The sequence below is a fragment of the Hyaena hyaena genome, unplaced genomic scaffold, assembly GCF_003009895.1.
Source record: "Hyaena hyaena isolate Hyena2069 unplaced genomic scaffold, ASM300989v1 scaffold_572, whole genome shotgun sequence".
In the NCBI taxonomy this organism is placed as follows: Eukaryota; Metazoa; Chordata; class Mammalia; order Carnivora; family Hyaenidae; genus Hyaena; species Hyaena hyaena.
Genome location: NW_024081210.1, coordinates 401,292 through 425,310, shown reverse-complemented (window position 1 = coordinate 425,310; position 24,019 = coordinate 401,292). Strand labels below are relative to the sequence as shown.

The 24,019-nt window shown below is 35.1% G+C and overlaps 1 protein-coding gene across 3 annotated transcripts in view; it reads right to left on the bottom strand.

Moving 5' to 3' along the window:
• TEX10 (testis expressed 10) overlaps positions 1–24,019 on the bottom strand; it is a 60,883-nt gene that overhangs the window by 10,770 nt on the left and 26,094 nt on the right. For all 3 annotated transcript variants that reach the window (XM_039256570.1, XM_039256572.1, XM_039256573.1), the window contains 6 exons: positions 18,758–18,996; positions 17,876–18,011; positions 15,891–16,066; positions 14,201–14,378; positions 10,577–10,665; positions 8,901–9,034 (listed from right to left, as the gene is read on the bottom strand). In XM_039256570.1, coding sequence (XP_039112501.1) covers positions 8,901–9,034; positions 10,577–10,665; positions 14,201–14,378; positions 15,891–16,066; positions 17,876–18,011; positions 18,758–18,996 — 952 coding nt within the window. The remainder of the gene's footprint in view (positions 1–8,900; positions 9,035–10,576; positions 10,666–14,200; positions 14,379–15,890; positions 16,067–17,875; positions 18,012–18,757; positions 18,997–24,019) is intronic.

The window sequence follows — 24,019 nt, the reverse complement described above, 5'->3', positions numbered from 1 at the left end:
TGGCTGAGCTTTAAAGCCTCTCCTTTTGCGACTTAAAAACTTGGGAATGCCGAGGACAGAGGGGAATCCGATCTCCCTCTCTAAGTCCCTTGAGTCTCCAATTTTTTCAATTCAGCCCTGCAAGACAATCAAAAGGTTGGTGGGATTTTCTGTCCTCCAGTACAGGCCAAGTGACAAAGCCAAATTCTTATCCTCTTGCTGAGAGAGAGCTCCAATCTCCTCAGGTATAATGTTAAATACAAAACTGTGCATGTACAAAGTGAAATTCCACAAAGCCAAAGAAAAATCAGGAGCTATGAGCAAAATATTTCCTAAGGTTCAAACAGAGCAGAGAGATGTTTAAGTTCTAACCAACCAGAATGGAGTCTTCATAGAACATCTAGGTTTATTCAGATGGTGCTCAGAATGAGAACATTAACAATAGGGACAACTTTAGCACAAAGGTAGAAGCTGGTTAGCTTTTTCTGTATAGGGCCAAACAGTACATACTTCAGGTTTTGCAGGCTGCATACATATTGTCACATATTCTTGTAGGGTATTTTTAACAACAGCTAAAATATATATAAACACACACACATATATATGTATATATATACGTATATAATTTGTTGATGCTTGACTTATTAAAGGCTACTTGATCTAATAAACCCCTCCTACAAAACTTAAAAACAAGTCTCAAAAGGATAAAGCAGATATTCAAGTAACCTGACTGCCTTCCAGAACAAAGCAAAACACTCCAAAACATAAAAATTCCATTAACCAACATGCACTCAAAAACTACCAGACAGGACAAGAAGCTTGAAAATGTGCTACATAATCAGGAGAAAAATCAATCAGCAAAAATGACATGACAGAATCAGTGTTAAGAACTTTGAAATAGAGGTGCCTGGATGGCTCAGCTGGTTAAGCATCTGACTCTTGATTTCAGGTCAGGTCATGATCTCATGATTGGGGAAAATCAAGCCCTGCATTGGGCTCTGTGCTGCAGTGTGGAGCCTGCTTGGGATTCTGTTTCCCTCTCTCTCTGCCCCTCTCCTACTCATGCTCACTCGCAGGCTCTCTCTCTCTCTCTCTCTACATACATACATACATAAATACATAAGCAAACAAAAAGAATCTTAAAACAACTAGTTATAAATATGTTTAAGAAAATAAAGAAGGGAGAACACCTGGGTGGTTCAGTCAGTCAAGTGTTCAACTCTTTTTCGGCTCAGATCATAATCCCAGAACATAATACCCCACTGGGCTCCACAATGAGTGGGAAGACTGCTTAAGATTTTCTCTCTCTCTCTCTCTCTCTCTCCCCCCCCCTCCTTTTGCCTCTCCCCACCTTGGTTATGCTCCCTCTCTAAAAAAACCTAAAAAATTAAAAAATAATTTAAAAATTAAAAAAATAAAAAGATAAAGAGCACCTGGTTGGCTCAGCCAGTGGAGTATACAACTCCTAATCTCAGGGTTCTGGGTTTGAGCCCCACAATGGGTGTAGAGATCACTTAAACATAAGATCTTAAAAAGGGGGGGGGGGTTAAAGAAAAAAGCTGAGATAGGGAGACTCAGTCGGTTAAGCATCCAACTTCGACTCAGGTCATCATCTCACGGGTCGTGGGATCGAGCCCCATGTCAGGATCTGTGCTTACAGCTAGCTCAGAGCCTGGAGCCTGCTTCATATTCTGTATCTCCCTCTCTCTCTGACCCTCCCCTGCTTACGCGGTCTCTCTCTCTCTCTCTCTCTCTCAGAAATAAATAAAACATTTAAAAAAAAGGCTGAGATAAAAAATACATTTAAAAATTAAAATTCACTAGTTAGTTGGTCTTTGTTCACAAAAGACATGATTATCTATGTAGAAAATGTGAATCAAAAAAACAAAAAACAAAAAAACCTCCTAGAACTAATAAGCAATTATAGCAAAGTTACAGGATACAAATGTTAATATACAAAAGCCAGTAACTTTCCAAATACCAACAAGGAACAAATGGAATTTGAAATTAAATTTATATTAATTAGCACCCCAAAAAAGAGAAATACTTAAGTATAAAACTAGCAAAATATGTGCAATATCTATATGAAGAAAACTACAAAATTCTGATGAGTAAAACCAAAGAATTAAATAAATGGAGGTATTTCACATTCATGGGATAGTAAGACTCACTAATGGCAAGCTGTCAGTTCTTCCCAACTTGATCTATAGATTCATTGCAAATCCAATCAAAATCCCAGTAAGTCAGGGGGGCCTGAGTGGCTCAGCTAAGCATTTGACTCTTGATTTGGGCTCATGTCATGATCTCACAGTTCCTGGGTTTGAGTCCCACATCAGGCTCTGTGCTGACAGTGTGGAGCCTGCTTGGGATTCTCTGTCTCCCTCTTTGTGCCTCCTCTGCTTGCTCGCTCTCTCTCGCTCTCTCTCTCTAAAATAAATAAAATAAACATTTAAAAAAAAAAAAACCAGCAAGTCATTTTGTGGATATCAACAAACTGATCTTGAAGTTATTTAAACAGGAAAAGGATCCAGAAGAGCCAACACAGTATTGAAGGAAAAGAACATCAAGACACTGTAGTATTGGTGAAAGAATAGATTAATGGAACAAACCAGAGAGCCCAGCAAGACAGACCCGCATAGTCAAGAGATCTTTGACAATGTAATCTTTTCAACAAATGGTGCATTAACAATCCATCTACAAATAAATGAATCTAGACTCTTCACAAAAATTAACTCAGAGTGGATAACAGACCTAAATATAAAATACAAAATGTAAAACTATAATGACTTAGAAGAAAAACCTAAACGACCTTAAGTATGGTGATGCCTTTTTAGATACAATATCAAAGGCACAATGCAGGAAAGAAAGAAAGAAGCTGGACTTCGTTGAAATTAAAAAATTCTTCTCTGCAAAAGATAATGTCAACAGTATGAAAAGACAAGCCATATACTGGGAGAAAATCTTTGCAAAAATATATCTGATAAAGGACTGTTAACTAAAATGTTCAAAGAGTACTTAAACCTCAACAAGAAAACAACCCAAATAGGGGCGCCTGGGTGGCTTAGTCGGTTAAGCGTCCGACTTTCGCTTAGGTCATGATCTTGCGGTTTGTGGGTTCGAGCCCCGTGTCGGGCTCTGTACTGACTGCCAGCTCAGAGCCTGGAGCCTGTTTCAGTCTGTGACTCCCTCTCTCTGACCCTCCCCTGCTCATGCTGTCTCTCTCTNGCCAGCTCAGAGCCTGGAGCCTGTTTCAGTCTGTGACTCCCTCTCTCTGACCCTCCCCTGCTCATGCTGTCTCTCTCTCTCCTAGAAATAAATAAACATTAAAAAAAAAAAAAAAAAAAACCCCAACTAACAAATGGGCCAAAGACCATAATAGATACCTCACCAAAGAAGACATGGCAAATAACCATATGAAAAGATGTTTCACATCATAGGTTATTAAGGAAATAAAAATTAAATAATGAAATGCTACATACCTATCACAATAGCCTAAATTAGAAAAACTGACACCAAATGTTGACAAGGATCTGGAGCAACAGAAACCCATTCATTGCTGGTAAGATTACAAAATGGAACCACTACTTTGGAAGACAGTTTCTTACAAATTAAACACACTCTGACCATATAATCCAGCAACTGCTCTCTCTCATATTTACCCAAAGGAGTTAAAAACATGTCCATACAAAAACTTACACATGGATGTTTATAAACTTATACAGTTTTATTCAGAATTAGCAAAATTTAGAAGCAACAAAGATGTCCTTCAGCAGGTGAACAGATAAACTGGTACACCCAATGCAATATTATTCAGCTATAAAAAGAAATGAGCTCTGAATCCATGAAAAAACAAGGAGGAATCTTAAAATGAGTATTACTAAGTTAAAGAAGCCAAGCTAAAAAGGCAATATGCTATATAGTATGAAATGCATGATGTTCTGGAAAAGGCAAAACTACAGATAGCAAAAAACAAACAAGCAAACGCCTGTGGTTGTCAGGGGTTGGGAGTATAGAGGATGAACAGGCAGAGCACAGAGAATTTTAGGGTAGTAAAGGCACTCTTATGAGATCATAATGATGGATATGTGGCATTATACATCTGTCCACATCCATAAAATGTGTAACACCAAGAGTGAACCATAATGTATACTGTGGACTTTGGGTAACTATATCAACCATGGAATCATTAATTATAATAAGCCACTCTGGTGGGAGTTGCTGATAAAGGAGAAGGCTATGCATATGTGGAGGAAGGGATTATACAAAGGAAACACCTTTTCCTTCCCTTCAATTTTTATGTGAACTTACAACTGCTCAAAAAAAAAAAATCATAATTTAGAAGAAAATCTTTGGCTGGATTTAAGAGCACATTAGATAATGCAGGAAAGATCAGTGAACTTGAAGATACAGCACACTATCTGAAGAGATGGCAAAAAACGGTTAAAAAAAGTCTCAAAGGTCTACAGGACAATGTCAAGAGGTCTAACATACAAGTAAATGAAGTCCCAAGGAAGAGAACCAAAATATCTTTTGAAGGAATAAGTGACATTTCCCCCCAAAACAATTAACTATAAACCTAATAAAACATTCAGCAAATATCAAGCTAAGAAGGGAAAAAAAATGAAGAAACTAACACCAAGGCATTAATTAATACAATCAAACTGCTCAAGAAAGTAATTAAAGGATTATCTTGACAACATGTAGAAAGCAAAAAGCATGTAGAGAAAAAACACGTTACATACAGGAAAACATAAGAATGACCTCACATATCACTACATATTCTATTATGGTATGAAGCAGTATTATATAGTTTGAAGGTAGGCTGTGTTAAGAGCAAACACCTAAAAATATAAAACAAAGAGGCACAGCTAATATGCCAAAGTAGAGATAAAATGGAATGCTAAAAGTATTCAAACTATGAAAACAATGAATCATGGCAATGGAATATTATACAGCAATGATAACAATGAACTACTGCTTACATATTAACATAGATATCTTAAAGAGTACACTAAATAAAAAGCAAATTACTGGAAAATGTTTCACTTGTAAACATGTAAAACAAAACAATATAGTTTGGAGTTACATGCTAATTATGATAAAACCATAAAGAAACAAGAGTATAATAAACAATTTAAGAGAGTGTTACTCTGAACGGAGAGGGAAAGGGGACACGGGTTTCAAAAATAAAAATGTTCTTATTTCTTTTTTTCCTAATGTTTTATTTATTTTTGAGAGAGAGATAGAGACAGCATGAGGAGCAGAGGGTCAGAGAGAGAGGGAGATACAGAATCGGCAGACACGCTCCAGGCTCTGAGCTAGCTGTCAGCACAGAGTCCGACGCAGGGCTCAAACCCACAACCCATGAGATCATGACCTGAGCTGAAGTCAGACGCTTAGCCAACTGAGCCACCCAGGCGCCCCAAAATGTTATTTCTTAAACTGGATTTATATATTATTATTATTCTGAGCTTGTCCATGTTAAAAAAAAAAATCTTTTACAACCAATATTTTGAAAATGACAATTAACATTAACCTTAAAAACTTTCACTGGCTCTGGAGTAGAAATCTCCACTTGTAAAAGGTATCTCTGTACAGATTCCTGTTCCCTTTGTTGTAATTCACAGTTAACTACAATTTCCATCATTAACAGGAAGGTCATACAGCTCTTCCTTCAGTGCAGAAGGAATAATCACAAAGATACTAAGTGAAAACGGCAAGGTCCAGATTAGCATATAAAGGATATTACTTATGTAAAAGAAAAAGTAATATATTTTGTGAAGACAGAAGATATCTGAAAGAACACATTTACTTAGAAAAGGTGGAGGAAAAATGGGTGGTTGAGAGGAGTGGAATTAGACTTTTGTACTATTATGTTCTGAATTGTATTTTGTGAGTAATACCTACTCAAAAAAAAGAAAGTCTGATTTTTAAAAAAAAATTTTTTTTAATGTTTTATTTATTTCTAGGAGAGAGAGAGAGAGAGAGAGAGAGAGAGACAGCGTGAGCAGCAGAGGGTCAGAGATAGAGGGAGTCACAGACTCTGAAACAGGCTCCAGGCTCTGGGCTGGCAGTCACCACAGAGCCCAACGCAGGGCTCGAACCCACGAACCGCGAGATCATGACCTAAGCAAAAGTCGGACGCTTAACCGACTAAGCCACCCAGGCGCCCCAAGAAAGTCTGATTTTTAAAAAGAATCACTTTGGCCTAAACAGATAAAACTACAAAACAACCACGTAATCCCAGTCCTAGTTTCTTGTTCAAATGAGATAATTAGAAAAATAAACTTTTATATTAAGGATGTCAAAATCAGATGTCAAACATTTTCACATGAAAAGGCCAACTTAAATAATTAAATTTATCCAAAAGAAAACTGAAATCTTCACTGAAGAACTTCAAAAACTAAAAATGAGACTTCAGATTTTTCCTGATTATGACAGCAACCTTGAAGTTTAATAGATGTCCTTGAGAAATGTTAACTTCAGAAATACAGCTGATAACATTGTTCATGACAACTTTATTTTGGCTTTACATAGATGATGTGCTTATGAAAAATTTAAATTATCAAATAAGGGTTATATGAATTCTCCAAGTTAAACTAGACACTGGCAAATCTATGCCTGGAATCTGGAGCCCACTAATCCCTACACAGTACTTTCTCCAATACATCATGATGGTTTATATAAATTACAGTCTGTCCTTTAAAGCTACTCTCCCTATTGTTGGCAAGCCCAATCCCCCCAATCTAGTATTCAAGGCTTTAAACTCATGAGACCTGTTTTAGCTCTCTTTTCTATGGAATAAGATAAAATATCAGATGCTAACCAATTCATTATTTCTTTTCACTTTTTTAAAAGCCACTATTGTAGAAAAACCTGCATATAAACACAGTACCAGACACTAGGGCAATAAATGAAGATAAATGTCACTGGCATACTTAAGTATTATTATCAGAGTCAAACAATGCCAAGTAAAAAGTGTATTCTAGATCTATAAAAGGTACTGTGCTAACAAACGGGAAAAATACTAAGCATATTCAGAATAGAATAAAAGAAATGAATAGATTAGTTGAGTAAAATCAATTGGTATAGCAACAAAACAGAAAAGTAGGATGTAACTTGAATCTACAGAGTACCCTGTTGAGAAAAATGACAAAGAGGTTTTTTAAAAAAAAAAAAAAAAAAAAAAAAAAAAAAAAAAAAACAAAAAAAAATAAAAAAAAAAAAAAAAAAAAAAAAAAAAAAAAAAAAAAAAAGGCCTTTGGACTAGCTATTAGAAGCTATAAGGAAAGACTATATAGTCAGTGCCCTCACCAGGGGCCTTTTGAATCATTAAAAGAAATTAGCCAGCAGAGAACATAACCTCAGAATTTGCAAGAAAGGTTTAAACCAAAATTACTTGGGATGATATAAGCATATTCTTACTGCATAATCGTTTTTCATGCAGGAAAGAAAACTGAAAAAATAAATACTAGAAATTAATTATTACAGAAATGTTTTAGAGAATCAAATCCTTAGTATCAATGTTGATGTTTTTGCATATTTAGCTTACATATCTGTAACATGTAAGACAATTTATTCTATTAGAGTAAAAGATCAGCCTAATTGCAATTTAAAAATGTAATAATTTAGAATTTAGACTTGTTATTTTAATTTGATTTTTACTATAAGTAGTATGAAAATTGAAATTATTAGGATTCATCATATTTATGGGGGTCCCTGGGTAGCTCAGTCAGTGGAGCGTCCAGCTCTTAATTTTGGCAGAGGTCATGATGTAATGGTTCATGAATTCAAGCTCCATGTCAGGCTCTGTGCAGTCAGTGAAGAGCTTGGCTCTGTCTCCCTCTCTCCGCCCTGCCCCTACTCATTCTCTCTCAATATAAATAAATAAAACATTTAAAAAATTTTTAAGGTTTATCACATTTATAAAGTTTAATTTATATTATATTTAATATCTTAACATTTGTGCATCACTTCTCAGCCTTCTGGCTAAGATCCAGTGTATATTTTAACACTTGTGAAAGTCTGTCAGAAAACTGAATTACTACACAGGGGACCAGAGTGGCTCAGTTGGTTAAGCATCTGACTCTTGATTTCAGTTCAGGTCATGGTCTCACAGTTCATGAGCTTGAGCCCCGCATCAAGCTCTGTGCTGACAAAACCTGCTTGGGATTCTCTCCTTCCCTGTCTCTCTGCCCCTTACCTGCTCGTGCTCATGCTCGATCGCTCTCTCTCAAAATAAATAAACTTTAAAAAAAAAAGTTATTTAAGCCAATTTGACAATAAATCATTTTAAAAATAAATTACATAAATAAAATCTTTAAAAAAGTTACTTAAATGGTTTAAATTTTTAACTAAGTTTGTAAAAGGAATAAAATCAAAGTTCCATTTTAAAAGATTGCTTTAAATTATTGTATTTACCTTAAAAATAAGATCTGTAGGTTGAACTTTAAAACTTAATGAAAAAGAGGGTTTTAAATTAACTTTATTACTCAAAACCGAAAGAATTACAGAATAACCTTTTGTTTTTTAAAAAATTCCACCTTCAAAGATACCAAATCCAAGTATCTTTGGATACTTACTCTTCCTTCAAGACTTAAGTCAATTTTTCCCTTTTCCTTAGAAGTATCTATCCTATCCATTCTATAGTAGACAAAAGAAAATAAATTCATCTCCACCATTCAGATTGCTAATTTATTCTATTCTTGTAGTACAACCTGTAATGAAAAACACCACTCTTTTAAAAACATGTATCTCCTATCCAAGATCATAAGCACTCTCAAAACATGGCTCATTTTTTCTTATACTACTCTTTATCTCTGAGAGGATCTCCTACAAGGCAATCCTAATATATAGTAACTACTGGTGGTTGATGAACAGAATTTTAATAGTCCTGAGTTTCTTTTTAAATGCACTATTACCTCTGTTACATCCCAATGATGTAAAAACTGATCCAAGTCAGTAAGGTAAAGAAGCACAGGGGAAAGCTGTGTCTGGATGACGTGAGGAACTCCCCGAAGGCTCTGAAGCCAAGTCAACTCCTCTTTTGAAAACCCTAATTTAGGTACAAAAAAAGCCAATTTAAAATACAAATCACAAAGCAAATGACATTATTTTTAAAAAATAGACATGTACCTTCAAGTTTAAGTTTTTCTTTAGCTACTTTATTTTCTCTGAATTTCTGCATTTCACATATTTTTAAAAATGAACTGCTGGCAATGGAGGCAGTAAAATTCATATAATTATGTACACAAAGGATGTGCTCTGACCCAATATATGATACAGCAAGAAGTAGGTTTTACCCCTTACACTGGGAACCATACCACTTTTACTTTAAAAAAAAAATGTGAAAGGCATAAGCTTTTCCATTAATGGTAGGTTTAAAAAGGCAAAATAAATAAGTAAAAAGATATACTCCTTCATACATATACTATCTATATATTTGTTTTGTATAATAGCCCTTCAAATGTTTTAAAACTATCCCTTCTAAACCTTTCTGGATTTTTTTTTTATAATACATGTGTAGTTCCTACAATACACCTTATACAGCAAAATTTGTTTCTCTTACCACCCCTATTATATGCACTTCATCTGCGCTACATAGACAACTTGACAGTATCTCCTGACAGGGCTCAGAATGATCAGAATACCAGCAATGTGGTCTGCTTTGATATTCAGATCCCTTTATTTCCATGACATAGCCTGTTAAGAGTCACCATCTAGTTTGATGATCACATTACAGTATGGACTCCTAGTGAGCTTTCTAAAAATACTAACCCTTTTGACTCATACCACTATTAAAACATAAAGTCCCTGCCTTCCATCTCAAATGTGTACATCCAAAACTATCAAATAAGCACTCATTTATCCTTGTATGTAATATTTATCTTGGATTCAGCTCATTATCAGCACTTGTTAAGTTCTTTCGGGAGTGTCTTAACTTAGTCTGTACATTAAATCTCCAATTTTATGCCTTCAGAAGTTCAAAGAATTTCATCTTTATCCTCCAAATATAAAACAGAAATGTTGAAATAGTACAATCATTTAAAACAAAAGTAATAATACTTACACATCTAACTTATATCTAGATTCATTTTACTAATTTTGCTTGAGAGCAATGGAATGTAGAAAATGGCTAATTTAAATCTGATGTACTTACTATAAAGGTGAACATTTTAAACATTTTTTAAATGGATATTCTGCTCATCAATGTTTTAAAGTATGCAATGGGGTTTGCATCTGACTATCTGAAAAAGAGTCAAGTATGTCCAATTCACTGTAAACCAAGATAATCAAGTTGAGAAGTTAGACTTAGAAATAAATGAAAATATAATCATGTGACATTCAAATAACCTCCAGAGTATCTGTACTAAGATTTAAACATGAATCATGTATATTCCTGCCTCAAAAGCCTGACACTGAAGACTACAAATATTCCTTCAAAGATTTCCACTTATTAGTCATAAAAATCACTTCAAGATTAACAGATTATTTACCATCTTCAAAACTTAGAACCAAACAGATAAGACAGTAAATTATAGGGAAACTTTTATACTAGATTTTTCCTTTCCTTAATTTGGCAGGTGAATGTCTTTACCTGTAAGTGTTGAAAATAAGAAGCTGAAATAGTCCACATCACTCATCAACCAGTCTTTAACTGAATACTTCCATCCAGAAAATGATGATCTATAATAAACAATGGGAGAATTATTACCAGAAGTGACCAACTTGGAAGACTCTGAAAAATAGCACAGTACCTGTTTTTCTTTATTGAAAACAAACCTGCTATAATAGCTTAAAAACCCATAGTATACATTCATTTTAAACATAAGGGCTTCAAGTACCATAATATGGAAAGTTTAACTTTTAACATATTATATTCATGCAGAGCATAACTGATCCACATATACGGTATAAATTAGAAAATTTCCATGACAGACACTAAGGAGCCAAGATGAATTTTTTTCAGTAGTAGGTTCGGTTGCTACTTGATTTTCATAAAGTCTTACACGTGCTTACTTATATGAGCTAAGATTAAACAAGCCCATTTCCTACCTAAGCAAAAGGTATCTTAGGCAAAGAATATTCCTTGTAAAGCCACTCTAGGATAATCAAGTGTTCCTATATTATGCAAAGCTGTAAATGGGTCTACTTCATAGTAGCACAGCTAAGTACTGGCAGTGTACCTAGCGGAATAGCTTAATGTAAAGCAGTTTCTCATTAAATGAGGATTATGTGGTTCCTCATTTCCAGTGATTCCTTTAAAAACTCTCTTTAAGTTACGGCTAAGGAGGGGCGCCTGGATGACTCAGTCAGTTGAGTGTCCGACTTCAGCTCAGATCATGATCCCACCACTTGTAGGTTCGAGCCCCACATCAGGCTCTGCTGGAGCCTGCTTCGTATTCTGGGTCTCCCCCTCTCTCTGTCCCTCCCATGCTCATGTTCTGTTTCTCGATAATAAATAAATTTAAAAAAAAAAAAAAAAAGTTAAGGTTAAGGCAAAAGACCACAAATGTCAGCCTCAGGTATGGCCAAAAAAAACAAGGGGTAGGGGGTGCTGAAAATTATCAGATCCAACAAGATGAGGCTACAAATTTTATTAAAGTTATCTGAATAAATGTCAGACAAAATTAGAAGTTTCTAATTCAACTAGAAGTACTTACTTTACTGTTAAAATAGCTGTTAATATTTATTACCATTCTTTAAATTTGGAGAGTTAAAATAATGGAAACACCCTTCAGAGTATTATTCCCATAATAAGCAAAAGATTATGGAAGGAATAACAAAAACTAAGGGGTTACTTTAAAAAGCCAGAAATGCACAATGGAAAAGATTACAAAATGGTAGTTAGAAAACAAATATGCTTTTGAACCCAGTGAAAACAAAAAGCAACTGTGCCATCCAGTGGCTACAAAAGGTAGCAAATCCATTTAAGAGACCTCTTTTGACAAATGACAAGTAATATATCATATTGTCCTTAAAATTATGATGACCATATATACTGTCCAAGCCAGAACACTTCTGAGGTAAGCTGGAACAAAAGAACTAAACTGAAATCGTTCCTGACAAAGGAAGTCCTATATTTACCCTACTTAAAACCCAGGCCAAATTTCTTAGTCCCAAAATTTCTCCCTTGTCAAAGACTTTTCTCTAACCATGTAGATTATCTTGTCACATTTACGTCCTATGTTTCCCAATCCAGCTGTAAATAAACTAAAGGCAGAAAAAGATCAGGAATGAGCAAAGGTAAGTGGAAAAATGCAAGCAGAATGGTATGGGGGAAAATTCAAAATCTAAAAAACTTTAAGTGGGTGATAAAAATTAGGTGGGGCAACAACTCTAATTGCACTTTTTAAAAAATGAATACCAACAGTTTTTAGCTGATGGGTTTTTGACACATGAACAAACTAATATACTTTGGGGTTAACTCTGACAAAGACAAACAGGGTGTCAGAACTACAAAACCTAAATTGAACGTGATCTCACAATCCACTTAGTTAACAGACAAAAATCAGTATTAAAGGAATATTTCAGGGGCGCCTGGGTGGCTTAGTCGGTTAAGCATCCGACTTTTGCTTAGGTCATGATCTCACGGTTCATGGGTTCGAGCCCCGCGTCGGGCTCGGCTCTGTGCTGACTGCCAGCTCAGAGCCTGGAGCCTGTTTCAGTCTGTGACTCCCTCTCTCTCTGACCCTCCCCTGCTCACGCTGTCTCTCTCTCTCTCTCTCCTAGAAATAAATAAAACATTAAAAAAAAATTTTTTTAAATAAATAAAGGAATATTTCAGGAAAATTAATCTGACAAAAGTACACCAGATAGATGAGATATTAATATAGTATAGGTGGAAGATTATGAAGAGCAACTGGCTTGTATATAGTCATAGTTGAGGAGAGAAGGGAGTATTTTGAAAAGAAAACCAGATATGAAATAACCCAGTGTATGTCTGAGGTAAACAAATATTACTGTTAAATTCTGAATCTAGGAAGTGATATAACGATAATGTCACTGGCCTGAGAAGTCATAATTTTTTATTGTTTTTTTAAAAAGATTCATTTGAATGGGAACAATACATCTACAGAGAGTGAAGTCTACTAACAGACTCTGCTAAAAAACAGAATTTAACTTGGTAAACTTTTAACTACAATGACAATATGCTTTTAATTTTGTGATTATAAATCCCAACTATTATTTGTAAACTTATTTTCTCAAGTTACAACAAATCTCCACAAAAAGGAAAACTTTGAAAACATCCTTGACAAAAGTTATTAAGTGAATCATAACTGATATTGATAAATATATAAACATAGCTTCCAAAGAGAATCAGTTTCAAGAAGTGTTCAAAAAGTGATTTTAAGTCAATGCAAAAACAGATTCTTCACCACTTATAGCAAAGGAAAGAGTGCCCTCTACTGGAAGTTAGTAAACAAAACCACTTCAGTAACAGAAAAAGAAATCACATTTAATTTTTTTTAAAGGCCTGCTAAATAACTGCTTACTAGACAAGGATATTTTTTCCCCTTAGAAAACACTGAAACTAATAGATACTTACAATAAAGATAGGACCAAGTCTCTAATGCACATGCACACAGAAGAAATAAAATAGTGAATTTTCACATATAAATACATTGCAGATAGCTCTCTTCTAAAAGGAAAGGTTATCAATTATGAATCACACTCCAAGATATGTCTTATACTGGTAAGAGGAGCCTGTCAAACAAGCTAAATAAAGTCTAGTAATAAAGTAAGCTTTATGTTTATGTTATGTACATTTAAACACACACACACACACACACACACACACACACATACACAGAGATTTCAACTGATTCCTTATCTGAGTCCACAAACATATTTATTTCGCCAGCTATATTAAATTTGGAAGTCCCTGAAAAGGAGGTCTGTATCACAATTCCATTAATACCAAAGGTTTTAAGCACAGTGCTCTCACTTTACTACGAGCTTTTGAGAATTTATACGTATCTATACAAATTATAGATAACTTCTATCTATACAAATCACTAAAAACCTTGAAACCGTCTTACTCCAGTGAACTTACTCTATCTAGCAATAATACAATGAACAGTTTTAAATGTTGCATTAAGAGTAAATGAGGCAAATAAATTTAGTAGCAGTGCAAGCCTTCTGTAATTTACACACTGCCAGTAAAAGGCATGAGAAAAAAGACTATATACTTAAAATACAGCTCACTTGAGGATGCTACCTCATGTGCAGTATCCCGATAAGCATGGCAGCCAAACTTGAACTGAGTCTTCCCATAATACAGCAACGACTTAACCGAGAAAGTAAATCAGCAGGCAGACTGGGTAGAAAATATACAAGCTGGACCAAAAGCTGCTGAGACTCTGCTGGAAGAACCACCACAGTGCCTTCTTGTGGATCTAGTGGGGTAGAGAACACATATTAAAATCAACTATAAAAGATATACAGAGATTAAATTAGTAAAGAAGACTGAGTGCTTACTTTTTACTGTACTAAACTGAATTCCAATATAGCATCTACATAAAAGTTTTATCATAAAGTATATGTATGACTTAAACTATTTTCTAAAGTAAAATAAACAATTATTTAAAGATATATTTATTTAACACTGTAATAATTATACAACATCCAAGTGACAATGTCTGAAATAACAACTCTGATGGGGGTAAAGGGATTGAACCAAAGTAAAACAGTCAAAAACAAGCATTTCTGCTAAACAATGACGATTATAATATCAACCTAATTTAAAGCAGAAGACATCTATATATAAGCAACACTGAATAATAAAAACAGACTTAAAAATATAACCCAAAAAGGGTGGAAGCAAACCAAATGTCCATTACTTGATGAATCGGTAAATGTAAGTGATAAATTCATACAATGGAATACCAGTACTCAGCAATTTAAAAAAAAAGTAAATATATATGTACACTACAATATGCATGTATCCTGCCAACAGTACATTAAGTACAAGTAGCCAGATTCAAAAGACTATATTATATAATTCCATTTATAACAAATATCCAGAACAGGCAAATCCACAGAGATAGAAAAGTAGATTAGTGGTTGCCAGGAGCTGGGGAAGGGCTACTAATGGGTTTAGTTTCTTTTTCGGGGTGCTAAAAATACTCTGTAATCAGTGGTGACTGCACAACTTTGGGAAGATGTTAAAGATACTGAAATGTACATTATAAAAGGGCAAATTTTATGGTTTGTGAATTACATCTCAATAAATATATATTGCATTTATGTAATACATCCCAGTATGCTTTTATTGGTATTTTTGCTTAAAGTGTAAAATAGTTCCAAGAATGAAAAAAAGTATAAATATATAGAAGTCATACAAAATATTCATTATGATTAAATAATTTGCTGCCAAAGCTTCAAAGAACTTTTAAAAAATACCTGATCAGTTTTGAATTTATAAACAGCATGCGGCTGAAAAGACAATTTAAGAATCCAAGAAGCATATACAACCATTAACTTTCTTAAAGTATCCTAATAAAAAATACTTACTATTGAAAATGAATTTACTGTTTGATATTTTGTTTTGGCAAGTTAACCATGATATAACTAATTTATAATAATTTAAAGGAAAGGCAAACCTAAAGAGCTCCACTTAGAAACTTCTTTTCTAGGGGCGCCCGGGTGCCTCAGTGGGTTAAGCGTCCAACTTCGGCTCAGGTCATGATCTCCCAGCTAGTGTGTTTGAGCTCCGCATCAGGCTATGCACTGAAAACTCAGAGCCTAGAGCCTGCTTCAGAGTCTGTGTCTCCCTCTCTCTCTACCCCACCCCTGCTCATACTCTCTCTCCTTCAAAAATAAACAAACATCAAAAAAAAATTTTTAAAAAGAAACTTCTTTCCTAATGCAGGGTAGATTAATGGTTACCTACACAGTTAAACTCTTACCATAAATTCGGAGAGCAGAAGCTTGTAAACTTTTTAGTAATTCTTTATTTGCTCGTGCTGCTGCAGTATGGATGATATCAATAAGCTGTGTTGAGAGCTCAGGATTTCGGGAGCCAAGATGAGCAAGTTGCAATGGTAAACCAGCCAGCCAACGGGATAACACCTTACTACGATATCTAAGAAACACCAAGGAAGAACAAAATAAAGTATAATTTCCAAAGACAAGCGAAATAAGTTTAAACAAACAAAATGTTTAACTTGAATATACCACAGAGTGACATATTATCTACCAAGAACACTACATGTACTCATTTAAACATTTTACAGTCTACAAGATGAGCAGCATCATTTATTCAGCTACAGCATTTTCCAGGGTTTTACCCACTCACTTAAAAAGATCATGCAATTTGGGGCACTATCTAAATTGCATTTTTATCATAAAATACAGACACTACTATTGCTCTTTTTGTACTATTTATCCTTACAGTATTAGCTCTTATACTAATTAATGCATTCAATGTAGGGTGCTCCCACACTAAATGGTTTCAAACCTGTGTTATTTTAGTTCAGTATACAGCTGACCTTTGAACAACATGGTTTTGAACTGTGTGGGTCCACTTACATGCATTTTTTTTTTCAATAAATGGAAAATTTTTTGTGAAAACCTCACAAACTGCATAGCCTAGAAATACTGAAAACATTAAGAAGTTAGGTATTATTGTAAGAATACAATATATAATATGCACAACATATAAAATATGTGTTTATCAACTACTGTCGGTAAGGCTTCAAGTCAACACTAGGCTATTAGTAGTAGTTAAGTTCTGAAGGAGTCAAAAGTTACACACAGTTTTCTGACTCCAAAGTGGGGGGGGGGGGGTGTCAGTGTGCCTAATCCCTGCATGGTTCAAGGGTCAACTGTACTTATAGTTGCTAAAGCTCCAATGTCTCTTTACTCAGGAAACAGAAATCACTTCTGCTGTACCCCAAGACCTTAGTGACCTTTGCTGTCATACAGACCTAAACTTAAGTCTCAGCTCTATTTCACATTAATTATAGGACACTCATCAATTTATTTAACCTAAGCTTCAATTTCCTCCTATAAAATGAAAGTAACAATACCTACACCTCAAAGTAGAAATGTGAGATTTACATAAATTATGAAAAGCACCCAGCTTGTACTAAAGACTCATATTAAATGTTTCAACAACTACCTATGTGTGCTCAGGTATCCCCGATCCTTATCTTCCACCTAAACATATCTTCCTGACTATCCAAAATATACCTCTAATTCACCATATCAAAAAATTAATTCCTGGGGCGCCTGGGTGGCTTAGTCGGTTAAGCGTCCGACTTTCCCTTAGGTCATGATCCCCCGGTTCATGGGTTCGAGCCCCGCGTCGGGCTCTGTGCTGACTGCCAGCTCAGAGCCTGGAGCCTGTTTCAGTCTGTGTCTCCCTCTCTCTCTGACCCTCCTCTGCTCACGCTGTCTCTCTCTCTCTCCTAGAAATAAATAAAACATTAAAAAAAAAAAAAAAAAAAAAATTAATTCCTTAGTCTACTCTGTGTGCTGTCCATCTCACCCGATAGCATCAAACAAAGCCCGAAACCTTCTCATCTTCTATTGTCCTCATTCTTACACCATATGCCCCAATATGCCACTAAGGGCTAGTGGTTCAACCTTCACAGATTTTACGGAAAGGGAAAAAAAAAAAAAAAAAGCTGCCACAGGTTACCCCAACTGATTGTAAATTTTAAGTGGACAAGTGGAAATATAAGTTCAAAGAGGCTTTTATCTGCTTGGTGGTCACACAAAGATTACTGGCACTACTATGCGTGCTTCTATATACAATTTTGTATCTTTTCTTACTTATATGCAACCAAACAAGATAAAAAGAATGAACATCTCCAAAGATTTTTATTACTTTATTGCCACAGACTACAAAATAACTCCACAAAAAAAGATAAAATAAATGAAACTTTACCGGACTCTGTAAGATCTCAGTTCTTCTTTTTGATAGATTTTACTGAAAAACTTTAGTAACAAAGTCCGAACTGGAAGGAGAAGGCCTCGCTGCTGATACAATGTATAAACTGCCTTGATGAGAGACTCTGTAGCCTCTAAAAACAAAAACAACTGTATATTAATCAAAAATGTTTTTTCACGGACTCCCAAATTCCTTGAAAAACACAGAAGCACTTTACTTTGATCCTATTACAAAGCAGATCTTAGTCACAAACTAATAACTATCACTGAGGTCCTACAGTAATGACTTAATATAAAAGTCAGAGTGCAACCAGAGAATACAATGTAATTTTTGTAAGGGACAACAAACCTATTTGTAATGATGACAAAAACCAAGGTATTAGAAAGATGACTAAGATGGGAACCAAACAGGAAAGCTTTGTTTTTAATTGAAAAGAATTTGTAAATCATACTAAAAATGGACTTAATGTGATATAACTTCAGGCTAGAAGGTAGAGACAGGCAGGATTCATTCTATATGGATAAAAAGAAAAAGTGCTCAATTTCTAATCAAACTAGACCAGAAAAGTATATTTTTTAATCATTAGGCTCAATGGCATTTCCAAAGTAATACCTACCTCCTTTAACTCCAGTCTGTAATCTACTAGAAATTTTATCATATTGCTTCAGAGCAAACCTACTCACTTGAGAAAAAGATGCCCTGAGTGTTAAGGATTTCGGTGTTCAAGAAGATAGTCCTTTTTATACTAGCTACTTTTAGGCCTTGGAATGTAATTAACTGGACTACACGAAATGTTTCAAAGTCATCAATTCAAAGCTAGACCCTAAGAGCATGCATAAGAGTTCCTCTCTTAAATTAGGACAAAGGAATAACACCTACCTCTACTAGGTTGTATCTGCATTAATCTCCATGATACTCCAAGCAATCTGTTCAGCTGCTTACTATTTAGCCTAAAGCCATCTTCAAGGGTCTTTGTCACAAATTTCCTTATCATTTCTATCCAATTGGAATCCTTCTGTAAAGTCGAGGCATTTGCCAAGGAGACCATGATATCAGACAGTGTTAAATTCAATAAGAGATGATCTACATTATTGGAGAGAATCGTGCAATGCTTGATGCTAAAAACAAACAAAGACAAACACATCTATAACGTCTTATGTCTATCTACTATGCTTCACTTAGAATACTTAAAAATAATCTATCAAGGGGTCAAAAAATATTTCCTTCTAAAGGAAACTGCCAAGACTGGTATGGAGACAAGGTTTAGTCCACTGTTTTGTTAATAAACCATTCCTTATGGAATTAAAGTTGTTAATAAGACATGCATTACAGTGTATCTTGCTCAGTTAATTACCCAAGTTGGGAAAGGTCTTTGTAACAAAGCTTGGTAATCCTAAATGCAATTTGGAGATAAGACTTGAGAACCCCAACATGCTTGAAGATTTTTTAAAAACAGATACTTAGATTTGGATGTAGGCCACAGAATTTGATTCTACTTCTACCTCATCAACATAATCATTAATTTCTCCTGGCCAAAATTTCCATATGTGTGACATAAGGAGACTGGTCCAGATAAGCACTGTTCTGAATCAACTTATATGATACGTGTGAAAATCATTTTTTGTAGCCAAATAAAACACATTTCTTTCAAACTTGGAAAGATATTTCAAAAAAACCTCAAATCAAATACTTTAATAAAAAGAATTGCAGCTTATAATATAAATATCTATTTCAGAATACAATATATTCAACAGCAGAGCCTATTTAGTTCCATGTTTAGAAAAATGAAAGTTAATTAAAGTAAAAAATCTCTCATACTTTTTTAAAGGAAAAGGTTAACCCTAGATCAAGCTTGAGCAAAGACACAGTAATAAAGAACCACAAATACATGGGAGGGGAAATAAAAGAAATCTGATACATCAAATGTAGGGCTAGGAATGGCAAATGAGCTGGAAAGGTAAAATGGAACCAGATTACAAAGAGTCACAGAGGCTAAAGGCACTAAAATTATTAATCAAGCATGAGGGTGGTTCTCCAAAATACTAATTTTGGTTAGAAACAAGCTCAAATTTTGTCACTGGCACAAATATTGCCAGTTGTTTTCTTGGAATTGACAGGCTCTTTATTCATTTTGAGAAAATAACTGCCAAATATCAAAGTCTGAGTAACCATAGTTCTCCTGGTAGTCATTCTTTCAAGTGAAAATTATGTCCATCACAGGAAAATACTCCTGAGAATCATCACAAAAGTGTATTTCCCTGAGACAATCATCATCCTGTGGTATGCATCCAAATTACTTTACACACGCTTCCCCCATTCTACCACACTAAATATGAAAAAAATGTGTTCTCAAGGGTCGGGACTTAATAAAATTAGCAGTTTTTACTGCTTCATTAAGGACATTTTTAAGTGAGTGCATGGTGGTGAAGAATATTTTTATTCAATGGTTTACTAGTACAGTTGGTGCCATTGCCCTAATTCATGCTAAGATACTGGAAGTCCGACCCACCACTGCTTTTGTATTATCAGTGCAAATGTCAGAACAATCAAAAAGACAAATAACATCTTAATCATATAGTTGTGAAAATAGTTCTGGCCTTGTAGACCCCAGAGATTACAGACTACACTTTGAGAACTGCTGTCTTAGGCAAATGACATAAGAGTAAGCCCGCTAATTATAACAAGCTGTATAACAACAGCAACAATGTTCTACTGTTTACAGGATATCCCAGTAAGCTTCTTTCCCACTCCCAACCTAATCTGTTATCTTAAGGTTCTCCCAAAGTAATGCCTGCCCTTAAGAATTTCAGATTCTGAAAAACAAGAAAAACAAAAAAAGAATTTCAGATTCTGGATATTCAATGGAGTCCTTATTTAAACTAGTTAGAAGGGGTGCCTGGGTGACTCAGTTAAGCATCTGACTTCAGTCTTGATCTTGCAGTTCATGAGTTCAAGCCCTGCATCAGGCTGGGTTCTGCACTGACAACACAGAGCCTGGTTGGGATTCTGTCTCCCTCTCTCTCTTTCCCTATCCCACTTGCTCTCTCTCTCTCAAAATAAATAAAAATGAACTTTAAAACAAACTAGTTGGGGAAACTTTCTATATACGATACATCCAAATTTCCTTTTTACCAAATAAACTTTATACTCTTTCAGGTGATATTTTCTTTTGGGCTTAACAGACACTGCTACTCAATTTTCATTATAGGATGCTCAGATTTCTTCTACAGATGTAGCCGCAAGTCAACTTCCTTTTGAATTCTGCTTCTTTAAGTACTTAATTCCTGCTGCTCTCTTTCTCTGGGTCATATTCTGTCTTCAAGGTTCCACAAAGAAATCTATTTGCTAATAACTTTTTCTAAAATTTAATCATTCATATACAGTCTGAACTAATATTTACTAGGTTTCTTTAATATACCTCACTTTTTAAAATAAGGGCTCCTGGGTGGCTCAGTAGGTTAAGCATCCAACTCTTGATTTTGGCTCAGGTCATGAACTCATGGTTCAGGAGTTCAAAACCCGTGTCAGGCTCTGTGCTGACAGTGTGGAGACTGCTTGGGATTCTCTCTTCCTCTTTCTATGCCCCCCCCACCCCAATAAAAAAAACTAAAATTTAAAAAGGAGAAAGAGAAAAGTACACCTATTAAAAAAATTTATTAAAAAAACTTTGTCAGTAAGTAGACCTAACATGTTAACATATTTAATCAGTCGTTACAGGAAAGGAGAAAAACGGGACTGCAGCAATTTTTTTAAAGAGAATTTATCAGATCTGTTAAAGATATTTCATTCGAGATTCAAGACTTCAGATTGAAGTTCACTGAATCCCAAGGAGAATATAAAAAAAAAATTTTTTAAATCCACCTGAATACATCATTGTGAAACTGCAGAAAACAAAAAGAAAAATCTAGGCGAGTGTGAATAGAAAGCTTTAAAATTATCAACAGTTAGACTCATAGCTGATTTCTTAACAGAAATGAAAATCTGCAGACAGTAAAGTGTTATTTATTGTCAGTGTGCTCAAAGAAGAAATCTGCTAGAACACTCTTTAGAAATGAAAAATATATTATTTTTAGAGAAAACAAACAAAAATAACCTCCAGCAGATCCTAAATTATCCCAGATAGATGGAAACAGATATATAAAAAAATGAAGACCATAAACATAGAAAATACATGTCATTACCATAAGCAGAAAACCAATCTTTTCTAATACCCTTTGCAATAAATTCTGAACAACCAAACTGCCACTTAATCACAACTTGCCAAATCAAAGCTCTCCCTCTCAAAAAATAAACTAATTTTCCCAACATACTAGAAAATCTTCCCAACTAGTAGACGACTCCAGGCAGCAGTGAACTTCTGCTCTCACAAGCTGACTGGTAGACCAAAGACAAGACTTAGCTGCATTGTGAACAGAAAGATTTGGGGACCCAAATAGAAGAAAAGTTTTCAGGACATAAGAGAAGTCATTTTAGGCCCCTAGATAGTTTCCGTGCCCTGCTGGTTCTACTAAGCCTAAGCACACTTTTTACAGAACTTCCTGGAAGTACAAAGAAATGCAAAAACTTCAGCAGTTAAGGATTTTAAGGGAACAAAAGGAATGCAAAATCTGACAGTCTCTAACACGCCAATAAATAAACTAACCATATCAGAGACAATAAGTCAGTGATAAAACTCCCAGTGCTGTTTCAAAAGTAAGCAAGGTTCCAAATTCTCACTGGAGATAAGGAACTCAAGAACCCATCCAGTTTAGATCTTCAGAGCTTGCCTCAAGCCTTTTCCCCTTGTCAGACGGTTACCACTGCTTCATTGTAATGTTAAGACCTCCATCCTAGGAGGGGCACAGCATACATGTACAGGCATGTTTTCTAAATGTTTGCACAAATTTATGCCTGCCTGTACATGCAATGACAAAGCTCCCTTTTCTGAATAGTCTTCCTAAACCCCAAATAAAAAGAACTCACTCACCCATATTCAGGGAGTCATGGATGTGGAAGCTATTCCCCACGATCTCCTTATTTACAGCAAATAGTTTCCTTTGTGTAACCACTGCATATCGATAAGTCACCAAGGAATGAACTTATGTTAGTTCAATTATAGTATCTGTTCCCAGTACATATTAGAACTACCTTGTTAAAACAATCACCAAATAGGTTCATACACTGAGCAAAAAAAAATTTTCCTAAAGATGACTACATTGCATGTTTAAAACGTCAGTATTTTTAATGATAAAATTATATCCATTGATATACATGAAAGAATTGAAAGCAGGAACTCAAATGGATATTTGAAGACCAATGTTTACAACAGCATTATTCCCAGTAACCAAAAGGTGGAAATCATACAAATGTCCATTAACAGATGAATGGATAAACAAAATATGGTATATACATACAGTGGAGTATTATTTAGCCTTAAAAAGGAAAACGTGGAAGCAACCAAAAGATCCTTCAGGAAGTAGGGGAGTGCATACATAAACTGTGACCTACCCATACAATAGAACATTAATTAGCACTAAAAAGAGCTATCAGGGTGCTTGGGTGGCTCACTGAGCATCTGACTACAGCTCAGGTCATGATCTCCCAACTAGGTTAGGCTCTTGGATTTGAGCTGCGCCTGCACTGACAGCTTGGAGCCTGGAGCATGCTTCAGATTCTGTGTCTCACTCTCTCTCTACCCCTCCCCCACCTGCACACGCTAGCTAGCGTTGGCTCTCTCTCTCTCTCAAAAATACATACATAAACATAAAAAGAGCTATCAACTCTTAAAAAAAAAACATGGGGGAGGGATGAATAGGCAGAGAACAGGATTTTTAGGGCAGTGAAACTATCCTATATGATACTAATGTGGCAGAGACACGTCATTATACAGTTGTCAAACTCAGAATTTGTAGTCTCAGCAGGGAATCCTAAGGTGAACTACGGATCTGAGGTGTGTCGATGTATGTTCATAGAGTCTAACAAACGTAAAACTCTGGTTCAGGATGGAAGAAAGGCTATGCAGTTCTGGAAGCAGGAGTACATGACAGTTCTGTATGTACTTTCTGCTCAATTTTACTATGAAACTAAAACTGTTCCAAAAAATAAAATCTACTTAAACAAGGTATGAAATACTGGTACATGCTACAATATAGATGAACTCTG